At 47.0% G+C, this 15,237-nt stretch overlaps 1 protein-coding gene across 4 annotated transcripts in view; it reads left to right on the top strand.

Annotated features, from left to right (window-relative positions):
- MACROD2 (mono-ADP ribosylhydrolase 2) overlaps nt 1-15,237 on the top strand; it is a 1,333,204-nt gene that overhangs the window by 11,774 nt on the left and 1,306,193 nt on the right. For all 4 annotated transcript variants that reach the window (XM_048842624.2, XM_048842625.2, XM_048842623.2 and 1 more), the window contains exon 2: nt 5,145-5,261. In XM_048842624.2, the coding sequence (XP_048698581.2) occupies nt 5,145-5,261 (117 nt within the window). The remainder of the gene's footprint in view (nt 1-5,144; nt 5,262-15,237) is intronic.

The raw sequence follows: 15,237 nt of genomic DNA, 5'->3' as shown, positions 1-15,237 counted from the left end.
AAGAACTTGCAGCCAGAGGGAATAGGGAGAATCGCACAGTCACCAGGAAAAGGCAGGTCTATGTGATCGGGAACTCCTTACTGAGAAGAATGGACAGGCCTGTAACCAGAGCTGATCCAGAGAATAGAAGGGTGTGTTGTCTTCCAGGTGCTAAGATACGGGATGATTGGAGAATTGGTCTGGTATCAACAAGACTACATTCAATAAAGACAAGTGCAGAGTACCTCACTTGGGAAAGAAAAATGAAATGGGGAATAACTAGTTAGGAGGTAGCACTGCTGAAAAGTACCTGGATCACAAATTGAATAGGAGTCAACAATGTGGTGCAGTTGAGAAAAAAGGCTAATATTCTGGGATGTCTAACTTACAACACTCCTGATAATACAGGAGAGGTAACTGTTCCACTGTATTCAGCAATGGAAAGGCCTCAGCTTGAGTACTGTATTCAATTCTGAGTGTCACACTTCAGGAAAGATGTGGACAAACTAGAGGGGGAGTCCAGTGGAGAGCATCAAAAGTGATAGGCTGGGTTTTCTAAACTTCTGAGGACAGGTTGGAAAAAAAATTGGACGTATTTAGTCTTGAGAAGTGAATGAGTGGGGGACCTGATACTAGTCTTCAAATATGTTAAGGGCTGTTGCAAAGAGGATAGTGATGAATTGTTCTCCATGTCCATTGAAGACAGAAGTAGTAATAGGCTTAATCTGCCACAAGGGAGAGCTAGGTTAGGTATTAGGAAAAACTTTCTAACTAAATGGGTAGTTAAGCACTGGAATAAATTACCAAGGGGAGGCTGTGGAATCCCTAAAATTGGAGGTTTTTAAGAACAGGTTAGACAAACATCTGTCATGGATGATATAGGTATACTTGACCCTGCCTCAGCAGAGAAGATTGGACTAGATGACCTGTTGATGTCCTTTCCAGCCCTACGTTTCTATATTCCTGAGGAAATTCTGAGCCAAAACGTGTAAAATTCTGTGCACAATATTTTAAAATTCTGCATATTTTATTTGTCAAAATAACACAATATAGTCACGCCTTTTTCAATTATTTTGGTAATTTATTTCAAAATACCTGTCAGCACGTATGTCTGTAACAATACAGACAACCAAAAAGATTCGGGAAATGTTTTTTGACAAATGGATTCCTTACTAGGCATATTAGCACACTGATATGGCTCCACAGAGCAGATGGCAATACTAATATTTCCATGTATGTCCAGCACAGAAGACTTTAAGGGTATGTATACAGCGCCCCGCCCTGCAGGGTCCTAGAACCCAGGCTCCAACCTCAGCAATGAAACAGCCCCACTGCCCAAGCCGCACAAACCTGAGTTGGCTGGTATGGGCCAGCCTCTGGTTTTTCTTTGCTGTGTAGATATAGCCCATAGCACATTGTTAGGACTGAAGTTAGGCCATGATCTGTTACAGCACTTAAATAGGTGCATAAAGTTCAGCACCTGAATATCCCCATTGGAACTAATGCTTTGGCAGATCGGGGCCTTAGGGCATGGCATGGCTGAGTAGTATTCAGCATGTCACTGTGTAGTCACTGGACTAGAAAGTCAGTTGTTGCAGACAGTAGATGAGAAGGGCAATGGGAGTGGAGGCTCCAGCAGGGCAGTGCGGAGTGGAAGCTACTGGCTGCACAGAGGTGAGGGATCACTATGCAGCCCTCTTCTGGGACACAGACTTGGTGGTGAGGCTGCACCTGACCCTGACACTGTGCAAGGGCTGGTCCTGCCCCTCTGAGCCGGGTGAGCATGCATGGCCAGCTCTGCCCCCATCCAGGTGTGGGGGAAGCAGACTTAGCCCCACACCTGGATCCCCCACGTGAAGCCCCTCCACACTTGTATCCTGGCAGGCTTATCTGGATGTGCATGGCTCTGTGGAGTGTTGAGCATGGGGGGGAAATCTAGATATACAGGGACTTGGGGTGGTGGTGGGGGGGTGCGGTCTGAGTGCAGGGGGAATAGGACTGGGGAGCTACAGGTGAAAGTGTTTGGGGCTCAGTGGGTGGGGTCTGGCAGGATGTGGTAGGGGTCCAGATGCAAGGGGTTTGCGGGCAACTCGCCATACAGTGACCCCTTCCCCCTGCAACTGAGGAGCGATGGGGACAAGAAGCATGGGAGGGTGTGGCAGGGGAGATTTCCGTGCGTGGGTCTGACACAGCCCTGGGAGTGGCCCATGCAGGGGAAGAAGGCCTTAGCCCAGCCAGGACTAGCATCTGGAGTCTAGTGCATGGTAGGAGCCACCAGCCAGGGCGTCCCCGGCCCTGCATCTCCCTGGCTACAGGTGCACTGCAATAGCGAGCGAGAGGGACAGTCTTGCACGCACACCCAGCCCCGTCCCCTGAAGCAGTGATCTACATCTCTCCTGGCTGCTCCTGGCCGACACATGCCTGATCAGGACTGCTGCCTGGGAGGGGCTCATGAATCACTTATTCTGCTGGAAAAGAGTAAAATCTGCAAGGATATTAATTTTCTGCTGCGCAGTGGCTCAGAATTCCCGCAAAGTAATTTTTATGCTTGTGAATGTCCATGCTAAAACTGAGCAATTCTCAGCCTAAGATTAATCTCTCCTTCATTTTTACAGAGAAATAGATTGGGTTGTGCACTGATTATTTGAACCCTCAGTGGCTTCCAGTCTTTCTATGAAATATATAAGCCAGTGGAAAGCCATTATGCCCCCTTTGTCTACCTGATTGCAATAATGATGAATGGTATCTGATATATCTCAACCATTTACTTTAAGAGCTGTGCAGCTATGCTATCCCTAACTTAATCTTCTCCTGTATGAATCCCTGTTTGCAATGCTGTTACAAGGCATATATACCTCAGCGAGGAGCAGTAGTCTTACATGTACAGCCATGCAATATTCATGTCTACACATATCTCTCATGTGAACTGTGAATACTAACCAAACCTTTTTTTTAGTGTAACAGCTGTTTCAAACTTTTCAATTTCAGACCACTACAGTTTCATTATTTGAATCTGCCATGTTGGCGGGGGGGGGGGCGAGGTTGCAGATGTTATGAGTGTGCAAATGGGGTTGGAGGAGACGGTGGCATTTGCCAGGTAGGAAAGATGCTGAAAGGGAAACTAGTGGACGAATACATACCCTCCATGGCATGGGTTTGTAAAAAGTTAATGGTTGGGGCTTCAGCATGATAGAAACTTATTACCCTGCCCAGTCGCCACTTTGAAAGTGTGTTTTGGGTGGGGCAAACAAGGGGGCGGGGGACGGTGTTTGGGGAGGGAGGGAATCAAGGTTTGGAGAGTTGGAAAGGTTCCTAGCTTCCGTTTGCCCCAAATGGCAGTGGCCATTGGGCACTTGGAACAGAAGCTAGCACAACTGTATAGCCTAAATATCAATTGTAAAGATAGGTAAGTAGATACATGCTGCAGATCTTCCTCCTGGGTCCAAGGCTGGGAATTGGTCTGGCCTCTTACATAGCTGTCCTCAGGATTTGGAGTTCTGAAGAGATCCTGCTATACAAAGAGAGCTCTTCACTGTCGTCCTTGTCATTGTCCTCTTTCAGTGAACTATGGTTCCTCTTGGGAGGGAGATGAGGGCCACAGTCTCCTTGCTGGGGGCAGCGGCATCACTATCCACAAGGGTTCTGTAGCGACATGTCTCTCCAACGTCTCATAAAATAGATTACATGAGCAGCACTGGACTTGTATTTTGACACTCCTCTGTGTGTGTGTGTGTGTGTGACATTTTCCTGATTTCTTGTTACGGCATTGGTCAGTGTCCTGGCTGTGACCCTTATTGGTCATCTGCTTAGCAATGTTGTCTAAGTTTCTTATTGCGGTGGTTGGTTGCAAGAGCTTGCTGGACTGTCTCTTCTCCCCAGATGGTGAGGCGGTCAGGGATCCTGCCACAGCTCCAAGTAGCTGCACAAAGAATGGTGTAGTGTTGCTGGAATAATATTACTGTAATGATGATGGATTTGAATCTAGGAGCAAATGGACTGATCCTGGCCCTGTGTCAGGTGTTTAAATGGGGGAGGGGACATCTGGTCACCTTAACCCCAGAACACTGAGGGCATACTGGTAAACAGGCGGGTCAGTCATGGACTCCCACAAAGCCGTGTGGGATAGCAGTTGGATGACTGCCAAAGTAGTGTGTAGAAGCATTGTGTGTACACGAACCATAGTTGACATCAAACATACTCCACTTTAAAGGCAGAATGCAGAGTTGGCAGGAAATGGGGAGCTACAGTGCTTTAAGGGTTTGTGTCATGTGTCGGCAGACATTTTCAATGCAAACTAACATGGGTTAGTGTGGACTGACCTCCTGTTGTCTTCCCCGCCCCCAATGTAGACAAGTCTTTCATTCAAATTAACAATAGTAAAACAATAAGTGACTGGTGACATTGATGTATATACAACCCCATCCATCCCCCCCCCCCCCCCGGGTGTTTTTCGTTCTGAATGAGTAGCTTTAGAAAACAGACTTAATTACTTGTGTAAATTTGTAAAGCAGAATTTCGAAACATTTTTTTTTTCTCGCAGCTTTGCCTGAGCCACAGAATGTGAACACAATATGAACACATGGCATTTATGAAACTTTTTTCTTTCTTAAACCAAACTATCCAAAATACCCTATAACACCAGATAACTTGCTTTGACCAGCTCCTTTCAAAATATGTTGACTGGCTCTTTGGTAAGTCTTCCTAAGCCTGTTAGGTAAAGAGAGCGGTTTAGACATTCATAGACCATAACAAAATATTAAGAGCCTAAAGAACGTAAGTAATTTTGAAAAAGTTTAAAATTGTCAGTTTTATATTGTGTGACACATCTGCTGCTGTTCTTCTGGTTCGTGGCTGGAAGTTGATTGTGAGCCAGTAGGAGAAGGCTCTATAGTTGTAGAGAGGATGACTGGAGACCTGGGGGGACAGTGCAGGAAGAGGCTGTTCGTGCTGGCTGAGCTGGGGTTTCCAAAGTTACCTGTATGCAGTTGGGTCTGTTTTGATATGAGTAATGTAATGTGTTTCAATTACACCCTACCTGGCTCTGTGACATCAATCCCATTCAAACAACAAAAACTACTTTGCTTCTTGGTACCAAAACTTGCCACCACTGGGCTGAGGCCAACAATATTAAGTTTTTAAGAAAACTCCATGTGTTTTCTAAACAGAGCGTTTGTTGAAGATGACCTTGGAGGACAGACGCAAAGAATATGTGAGGGAGCATGTTCCATTGAAAGACATTCCAACATGGATGGAAGAAATGAAAAGCAAGAACCAAAGTGACGGTATGTAAAGAAGATGTTGGGTGGGCGGGGACCTGTAAAGAAATTAACTATATATATTTCTCTGTACATATAGGTAACATTATCTGCAGTCTAAGTTAATTGCATTATACTTAAAAAAATTAATTCTGTATCCATACTGCCTTCTTAATTGTTGGGATTGAAAAATGGCACTTTTTTCTTGTGTTTAGCCTACTAGGAGTTACATAATGTAGATAATTTTGGTCTTGGTTCTTAGTCAGTTGCAAATGCATGCAATCTACAGTATCTAGCATGGACCTAATTTTCCAATAATTCTGTCTAGAGTGTACTGATACCAGTGGCTTGATACCCTTAAAAGACCTGGACTTTACAGCATTTCCTAAAGCATACAACTGAGGATTTGTATGTGGGTGTGGAACTGAAGACCCTTTTTACAATCACTCTGCTGGCAGCCCCCTTTCAGCTTGATTTAGGGAAATCTAGTTGGAGAGCCTCTACATATTGCATTGATGGCAATATTGTATGGAGAGAGGTGGTGTTTCTCAAGCAACCAGGTTCCAAATCATTTTGTGCTGTATTGGTTTCAACCAATACCTTGAATTTCACCTGAGAATCTATTGGTGGTCCGTACAAATTATGGAGTGCTGGTGTTATATGCTGTGTGTGTATATATAGGGTATTGCCTAAAGAGTAGGGGGCACTGGCTTCAGTTTTTAGATGTCTCAACTTATGTAGAGTTGATTTACAGTAGCCTAGTCTTAAGGTGCTAAAGGCATAGGTGGTAGTAGAATCATAGAATATCAGGGTTGGAAGGGACCCCAGAAGGTCATCTAGTCCAACCCCCTGCTCGAAGCAGGACCAATTCCCAGTTAAATCATCCCAGCCAGGGCTTTGTCAAGCCTGACCTTAAAAACCTCTAAGGAAGGAGATTGTACCACTTCCCTAGGTAACGCATTCCAGTGTTTCACCACCCTCTTAGTGAAAAAGTTTTTCCTAATATCCAATCTAAACCTCCCCCACTGCAGCTTGAGACCATTACTCCTCGTTCTGTCATCTGATACCATTGAGAACAGTCTAGAGCCATCCTCTTTGGAACCCCCTTTCAGGTAGTTGAAAGCAGCTATCAAATCCCCCCTCATTCTTCTCTTCTGCAGGCTAAACAATCCCAGCTCCCTCAGCCTCTCCTCATAAGTCATGTGTTCCAGACCCCTAATCATTTTTGTTGCCCTTCGCTGGACTCTCTCCAATTTATCCACATCCTTCTTGAAGTGTGGGGCCCAAAACTGGACACAGTACTCCAGATGAGGCCTCACCAATGTCGAATAGAGGGGAACGATCACGTCCCTCGATCTGCTCGCTATGCCCCTACTTATACATCCCAAAATGCCATTGGCCTTCTTGGCAACAAGGGCACACTGCTGACTCATATCCAGCTTCTCATCCACTGTCACCCCTAGGTCCTTTTCCGCAGAACTGCCAAGGTAGCCAAGGTCTACATTTAAGGGATGTAATAGCACTCTATTTTAGTCTTTCTATTCTATAGGTTTTAATACTGCATTGATATTATACTATCTGAGCACCTTCCTGTAGCATAGGGGTTCTCAAACTTCATTGCACCGTGACACCCCCCCCCCCCCCCCGCGACAACAAAAATTACTATATGACCCTAGGAGAGGGGACCAAAGCCTGAGCCCACCCAAGCCCTTGACCCTGCGGGGCGGGAGAGAAGCTGAAGCCCAAGGGCTTCATCCCCAGGCAGGGGAGCTGGAACCTGAACCTGCCTCCCAGGGCTGAAGCCCTTTGGCATGGGGTTTGGCCCTGGGCGGTGGGGCTTGGGATTCAGCCCTGGGCACTAGCAAGTCTAAGCCAGCCCTGGTGACCCCATTAAAATGGGGTTGGGACCCACTTTGGGGTCCCCACCCACAGTTTGAGAAATTCTGCTGTAGTGCATTAAGCTGTGAGACAGTGCATCTGTGATGTGTTTTGGTTCTCATCTTCTCCCCAAGGGAGCAGCATGTGCAGTGTAGTCTCCTGTTTTGGTAGCTGTTTTAATGAACACATATGTTGCCATATGTTTAGAGAAGGCAAGATCAAAGAAATGTGCCTTGCACTTGGAGCCCAAAGTGATGAGGTTTGTGTTGGCTCTTAGTTCCTGAGGGAGTTCATTTGTCAGTCTCTGACCAACCCCTAAAGAAAGTTTTGTTTTCCCTTCCTCCCCCTCTTTGAGGCACATTTTACTCTTATTGTCCTATTGTGACAGAGGAGTGTAGTTATCAACCATGGTCTTCACCCCAGAGCTTTGGATGATCTTATAGATACCCTGGACCTAGACCATGGAGTGCTTTGAAGATAAGCACAAAGACCTTGAACTTGATGGGAAATTCTATGGGAAGCCATTGTAGAGAGCAGAGGACAGGTTTGATGTATTCATGGTAAGATGTGCTGCAGGGTTATGTATTAACTGGAGTTTCCTAAGTGGTGAAGGTTTCATGCCCAGATATACTGTATTGTTGCAGTCCTGCTGAGAGGTGACAAAGGCATGCATAACTGAGTCCAGGTCTTTGTCCCAGGATGGGATGGAGTGTCTCAGCCAACCGGAATGGTAGAAAGCATTACTTGCCAATACTCTAGATAGGCACAGAAAGGGAAGAAGTGCTTGAGGGCCATACTGCTATGAGAGCATCCAGGAACAGCCAATGATTTGATAAGATGGTCAGATTGTAAACCTTGGTACTAAATAGCAAACTTCCTGATGTTGATAGAATGTGCTCCAGTTCCTTTTCTTGTGTGGTATGGTGTTTTTAAAAAAAAAAAAAAAAAAAAGTGTTCAGGAATATCACTTCTATCTTGTCCAAATTAATTCAGGTAGTTAGGCCTCATCTATGCTCACTAATTAAGGCAAAAGGTCTGAACATCTGTGGACTCTATCCAATGTGCATATCAGGAGTTGGCTCATAAGTATCATCACCTTACTTACATAAAAAAACACAAGTATCCAGACTACTCAGGTTTGAATGTTTTATTATGAAATTGCCTCAACTGCCTCTTCTAGTTAATATTGATTAATTACAAGGCTGGATCTCCCATACCCACATGGAAGGGTCATGTCCCCTTCACCAGGTCTCCCTTCTCCTTTGCCCACCATGCCTCGGTTGGGGTCCCATTCAGGCAGAGCCTGTCTACTGGAACACTGTGAGCAGCCTCTGTCATTGTTCTTCACACACTGCACTCCTAGGATTGCCAACTTTCTAATCGCACAAAACTGAACATCCTAGCCCTACTCCCCGCTCACTACATTCCCCCTCTCTTGGTGGCTTGCTGTCACTCACTTTCACTGGGCTGGGGCAGGGGGTTGGGGTGCAGGAGGGGGTGAGGGCTCTAACTGGGGGTGTGGGCTCCGGGGTGGGGCTGGGGATGACAAGTTTGGAGTGCAGGAAGGGGCTTCAGGCTGGAGGGTGGGGCTGAGAGATTTGGAGTGTGGGAGGGGGCTGCAGGTTGAGGTAGGGGGTTGGGGTGCAGCAGAGGGTACGGGCTCTGGGCTGGGGGTGTGGGCTCTGGGATGGGGCTGGGGATGAGGGGTTTGGGGTGTAGGAGGGGGCTTCAGGTTTGGGGGGGGGGCTCAGGGCTGGGGTTGGGGCGTGGGTTTACCTCAGGTGGCTCCCAGTAAGCAGTGCGGCAGGGCCAAGGCAGGCTCCCTGCCTGCCCTGACTCCGTGATGCACCCTGGAAGTGGCCAGCAGCAGGTCCGGTTCTTAGGCTGGGGTCGGGGGGAGGGATCAGGAGGCTCTGTGCACTGCTCTCACCTGCAGGCACTGCCTCCCACTGCCCCCAGTTCCTGGCCAGTGGCAGTGCGGAAATGATGCTTGGGGCGAGGGCAGTGCACGGAGCCCCGTGGCTCCCCCGCCTAGGAGCCAGACCTGCTGGCCGCTTCCGAGGCGCAGTGCGGTGCCAGGACAAGTAGGGAGTCTGCCTTAGACCCGCAGCACTGCCTACTGGACTTTCAATGGCCCGGTGGGTGGTGCTGACCAGAGCTGCCAGGGTCCCTTTTCGACCGGGCGTTCCAGTCCAAAACCAGATGCCTGGCAACCCTATGCTTTCCTGCAACCATAGATATGGGGCTTAGAATTCTGTCCTCAACCATTGTGAGATGGCTTAAAGTGATGACCTGGATGAATACGATGATTAAGGTAACTATAGATATGAAGGTTAAAACTCCTCCCACAAGCTTTCTCTGTTTAAGTGTGAATCTGAAGCAGCCACTTGGAAGGGTTTCAGGAACTGGGAGTCTCCTCTGGGTAATCTGGATGACCCAACAGGTTTGCAGGCCCCAGTAGCATATGGGTAGATGACTATACCATCTAGTCATCAATCCATTCTCCTTTATTTGAAATGGAGGTGCACATAAGAGGCTGAAATTTTTCACATCTTCATATGGTTTGAGTGAATCTGTATTACAGTAGCACAGTAGTCCTCAGATTTTTCAGGGATGTGCCCCCCCCCTTACCCCTGTCTGTGCCAGGGGGCGAGGCTGAATCAGAGCTGAGAGTGGAGCGGGGTTGGATGGTCTCCCTCCCTGCTCCCTGGAGGGGGACTGGCTCGGGCCCCACTGTGCACCTCTAAATGTTCCTCAGTGCCCACCTAGGGAGGTGTGCCCCACAGTTTGAGGACCTCTGCAGTAACACATAGAGCCTCCTTTGTGGTAGGCATTGAACATACACTTAAGTCAGTCCCTTCCTCAAAGAGCTTACTGTCTACATAGTATTTCTTCGCATGTCCTTTTGTCTATCTTAATTTTATGCATGGAGAAATGAATGCATGGAGACTGACTTTCCTAAGCTCATCTAGAAAAATCAGAGAGAGCTGGGAATCTTCCAAGGCTTAACCACAAGACCATTCTTCCTTTCTACACATTAAAGCTATTTTCTGAACTTTACTAAACTTGAAAGTCAATGAGGCTTACAAATACTGACTGTTAATGTCACTATCTTCTTTGGTTTTTGAGAGCATGATACTGTTCTGCATATTTGCTTCATGAAACCACTGTCTCACTTGACACAGGTTAGACAGCGTGCTAATCCCATTGGTGAATTTCACTTCTCCTGTATGTTTTGTCTATACAACATTGATTTTGCTTTCTTTCAGTTAGTGCTTAGTGTGCTTCAGAAATGCTGGAAGGCAAAAGCTGAGCTGAAACACTTTATTTCCCCCACTCTGTTTAAGCTTTTGTTACATTGTATATTTATGAGAAGATAATGTCTGCAGTTTCTTGCATTTAAATTTGTTTTATAAAAAAGCTGTGGAGGAAAAGTAACCTTTTTAGAAAGATGGGCTGATACTCAATAAGACAGATAATTCATTTAAAATGTGGAAAATATAAAGAGAAACATTTCTTATGAATGTGGTGGTTCACACTCTGTATGTAGTATAGCAAAGTCCCCTCCTCCCCCCAGTACTTGTACATTGATGCTATTCTGCAAAGCACTGAGTATATGTGAAAGTAGTACTTCTGAACTTAAATATTTAGAGTACAGAGTTTGGACCTTTTTTCTGACATAGAACTCTTGTTTTTTAAAGTAATTTTTCTTTAAACATAAATGTTGTGTTTCCGGCCCCTTTTTGTTGGAAGTGAGTAATAAATTCTTCAAAGCTCTAGACGTTTTGAAATATAGGATTTGACATATAGATTTTTGACTATACTTGGTTCATCATCCTGCCAATTCCTGGTGCTTCAGAGGAAGATGAGCACACACTTTAACCCAAATACATCTGACTAGTTGTGCTGCATAGCGTGTACAGCAGTAATTCTTTCCTGATAACCAGCAGGTGAGTGGCTTATGACTAGATGTAATGAATAAATAAAGGCACTTCCAGCATTTTAAAAACTGTACTGCAGTGTGTTAGGAACCCTTCCTAAACAACTCTTGTGATGTTTTGTGCCTTGAGATGTTCTCAGTCGAATGGCCCAGTATGTAGGGGCAAGGGCAACAACAAACGAGCACTTCTTTTTTCTTTGATATACGTTACATCTATTTTTATTCCATATTACTCTTCGAGCATGTCCGTCTCAGTTAGTATGTTGCTCAACAAAGTGGTTGCATGATTGAAAAGAAGGTGGAGGTTGTGCAGATGAGCTCAGAAGATCCTCCTGTAGATGAGGGCCAAGGTGGAAAGTTAACTTCCTTCACTAATGAGCCTGGCCTCATCAGCAGAATAGTGTTAGTAGGGAAGGCTGAATAAATACAAGTGCTAGTTACTTGTTATAAAAGTCAGATGCTACTTACTACTATAAATGTAGTAACCCTTATATTCTATGATTCTATGTAGTATTTGACTTACCACAGGCAGTGAATTCCACAGGCCACCAAGAAGCTGGGCAAAGTGACTTCCTTTTTATTCTAACTTTCTTGTCATTTAATTTTAAGAACTTCCTTTGACTGGATAAGGTTAAAAAAGGAAGAACAGAGCAGCTTACTCATACAATCAAGTCTTTTCTAACCTGCTTCTCTTCTAAGCTAAATAATATTAATGTCTGCAGTCCTGTCATACAGGTCCTGCCATACCTCTAGCCCTCTTTGCCCATGTGTGGACCTTATTAATCTCTTTGGAATTTTTTTTTGAAGGTGATATGACCAAAACTGAATGCACTGATCCGTTCTGTGTATTCTTCTTTAATATGTTGTCACTCACTTCATCTACAGTAGTTGCCAAGGGCAGGATGTAATAAAAACACATCTATGGGGCTTTCACAGCATAGAACAGTTGTTTTTTTTTACCCACAGGACAGAAACCAATATTTTTAAAGTTACATGTCTACACTACGGAATAAGGTCAAATTTATAGAAGTCGGTTTTTTAGAAATCGGTTTTATATATTCGAGTGTGTGTGTGTCCCCACAGAAAATGCTCTAAGTGCATTAAGTGCATTAACTCGGCGGAGCGCTTCCACAGTACCGAGGCTAGAGTCGACTTCCGGAGCGTTGCACTGTGGGTAGCTATCCCACAGTTCCTGCAGTCTCCGCTGCCCATTGGAATTCTGGGTTGAGATCCCAATGCCTGATGGGGCTAAAACATTGTCGCGGGTGGTTCTGGGTACATATCGTCAGGCCCCCCGTTCCCTCCCTCCCTCCGTGAAAGCAAGGGCAGACAATCGTTTCGCGCCTTTTTTCCTGAGTTACCTGTGCAGACGCCATACCACGGCAAGCATGGAGCCCGCTCAGGTAACCGTCACCCTATGTCTCCTGGGTGCTGGCAGACGCGGTACGGCATTGCTACACAGTAGCAGCAACCCCTTGCCTTGTGGCAGCAGACGGTACAGTACGACTGGTAGCCGTCATCGTCATGTCCGAGGTGCTCCTGGCCACGTCGGCTGGGAGCGCCTGGGCAGACATGGGCGCAGGGACTAAATTTGGAGTGACTTGACCAGGTCATTCTCTTTAGTCCTGCAGTCAGTCCTATTGAACCATCTTATGGTGAGCGGGCAGGCGATACGGACTGCTAGCAGTCGTACTGTACCATCTTCTGCCGAGCAGCCATGAGATGTGGATGGCATGCAGTCCTTCTGCACCGTCTGCTGCCAGCCAAAGATGTAAAAGATAGATGGAGTGGGTCAATACAAGAAATAGACCAGATTTGTTTTGTACTCATTTGCCTCCTCCCCTGTCTAGGGGACTCATTCCTCTAGGTCACACTGCAGTCACTCACAGAGAAGGTGCAGCGAGGTAAATCTAGCCATGTATCAATCAGAGGCCAGGCTAACCTCCTTGTTCCAATAAGAACGATAACTTAGGTGCACCATTTCTTATTGGAACCCTCCGTGAAGTCCTGTCTGAAATACTCCTTGATGTACAGGCACCCCCTTTGTTGATTTTAGCTCCCTGAAGCCAACCCTGTAAGCCGTGTCGTCAGTCGCCCCTCCCTCCGTCAGAGCAACGGCAGACAATCGTTCCGCGCCTTTTTTCTGTGCGGACGCCATACCAAGGCAAGCATGGAGGCCGCTCAGCTCACTTTGGCAATTAGGAGCACATTAAACACCACACGCATTATCCAGAAGTATATGCAGCACCAGAACCTGGCAAAGCGATACCGGGCGAGGAGGTGACGTCAGCGCGGTCACGTGAGCGATCAGGACATGGACACAGATTTCTCTGAAAGCATGGGCCCTGACAATGCATGCATCATGGTGCTAATGGGGCAGGTTCATGCTGTGGAACGCCGATTCTGGGCTCGGGAAACAAGCACAGACTGGTGGGACCGCATAGTGTTGCAGGTCTGGGACGATTCCCAGTGGCTGCGAAACTTTCGCATGCGTAAGGGCACTTTCATGGAACTTTGTGACTTGCTTTCCCCTGCCCTGAGGCGCATGAATACCAAGATGAGAGCAGCCCTCACAGTTGAGAAGCGAGTGGCGATAGCCCTGTGGAAGCTTGCAACGCCAGACAGCTACCAGTCAGTTGGGAATCAATTGGGAGTGGACAAATCTACTGTGGGGGCTGCTGTGATGCAAGTAACCCACGCAATCAAAGATCTGCTGATATCAAGGGTAGTGACCCTGGGAAATGTGCAGGTCATAGTGGATGGCTTTGCTGCAATGGGATTCCCTAACTGTGGTGGGGCTATAGACGGAACCCATATCCCTATCTTGGCACCGGAGCACCAAGCCGCCGAGTACATAAACCGCAAGGGGTACTTTTCGATAGTGCTGCAAGCTCTGGTGGATCACAAGGGACGTTTCACCAACATCAACGTGGGATGGCCGGGAAAGGTGCATGATGCTCGCATCTTCAGGAACTCTGGTCTGTTTCAAAAGCTGCAGGAAGGGACTTTATTCCCAGACCAGAAAATAAGTGTTGGGGATGTTGAAATGCCTATATGTATCCTTGGGGACCCAGCCTACCCCTTAATGCCATGGCTCATGAAGCCGTACACAGGCAGCCTGGACAGTAGTCAGGAGCTGTTCAACTACAGGCTGAGCAAGTGCAGAATGGTGGTAGAATGTGCATTTGGACGTTTAAAGGCGCGCTGGCGCAGTTTACTGACTCGCTTAGACCTCAGCGAAACCAATATTCCCACTGTTATTACTGCTTGCTGTGTGCTCCACAATATCTGTGAGAGTAAGGGGGAGACGTTTATGGCGGGGTGGGAGGTTGAGGCAAATCGCCTGGCTGCTGGTTACGCGCAGCCAGACACCAGGGCGGTTAGAAGAGCACAGGAGGGCGCGGTACGCATCAGAGAAGCTTTGAAAACCAGTTTCATGACTGGCCAGTCTACGGTGTGAAAGTTCTCTTTGTTTCTCCTTGATGAAACCCCCCGCCCCTTGGTTCACTTTACTTCCCTGTAAGCTAACCACCCGCCCCTCCTCCCTTCAATCACCGCTTGCAGAGGCAATAAAGTCATTGTTGCTTCACATTCATGCATTCTTTATTCATTCATCACACAAATAGGGGGATGACTACCAAGGTAGCCCAGGAGGGGTGGTGGAGGAGGGAAGGAAAATGCCACACAGCACTTTAAGCACAGCACTTTAAAAGTTTACAACTTTAAAATTTATTGAATGACAGCCTTCTTTTTTTTGGGCAATCCTCTGTGGTGGAGTGGCTGGTTGGCCGGAGGCCCCCCCACCGCGTTCTTGGGCGTCTGGGTGTGGAGGCTATGGAACTTGGGGAGGAGGGCGGTTGGTTACAGAGGGGCTGCAGTGGCAGTCTGTGCTCCAGCTGCCTTTGCTGCAGCTCAACCATACACTGGAGCATACTGGTTTGGTCCTGCAGCAGCCTCAGCATTGAATCCTGCCTCCTCTCATCACGCTGCTGCCACATTTGAGCTTCAGCCCTGTCTTCAGCCCTCCACTTACTCTCTTCAGCCCGCCACCTCTCGTCCCGGTCATTTTGTGCTTTCCTGCACTCTGACATTATTTGCCTCCACGCATTCGTCTGTGCTCTGTCAGTGTGGGAGGACAGCATGAGCTCGGAGAACATTTCATCGTGAGTGTGTTTTTTTTTCTTT

The sequence above is a fragment of the Caretta caretta genome, chromosome 3 (assembly GCF_965140235.1).
Source record: "Caretta caretta isolate rCarCar2 chromosome 3, rCarCar1.hap1, whole genome shotgun sequence".
In the NCBI taxonomy this organism is placed as follows: Eukaryota; Metazoa; Chordata; order Testudines; family Cheloniidae; genus Caretta; species Caretta caretta.
Note: the sequence above shows the minus strand (reverse complement) of the source record. Positions and strands in the feature narration are given on the sequence as shown.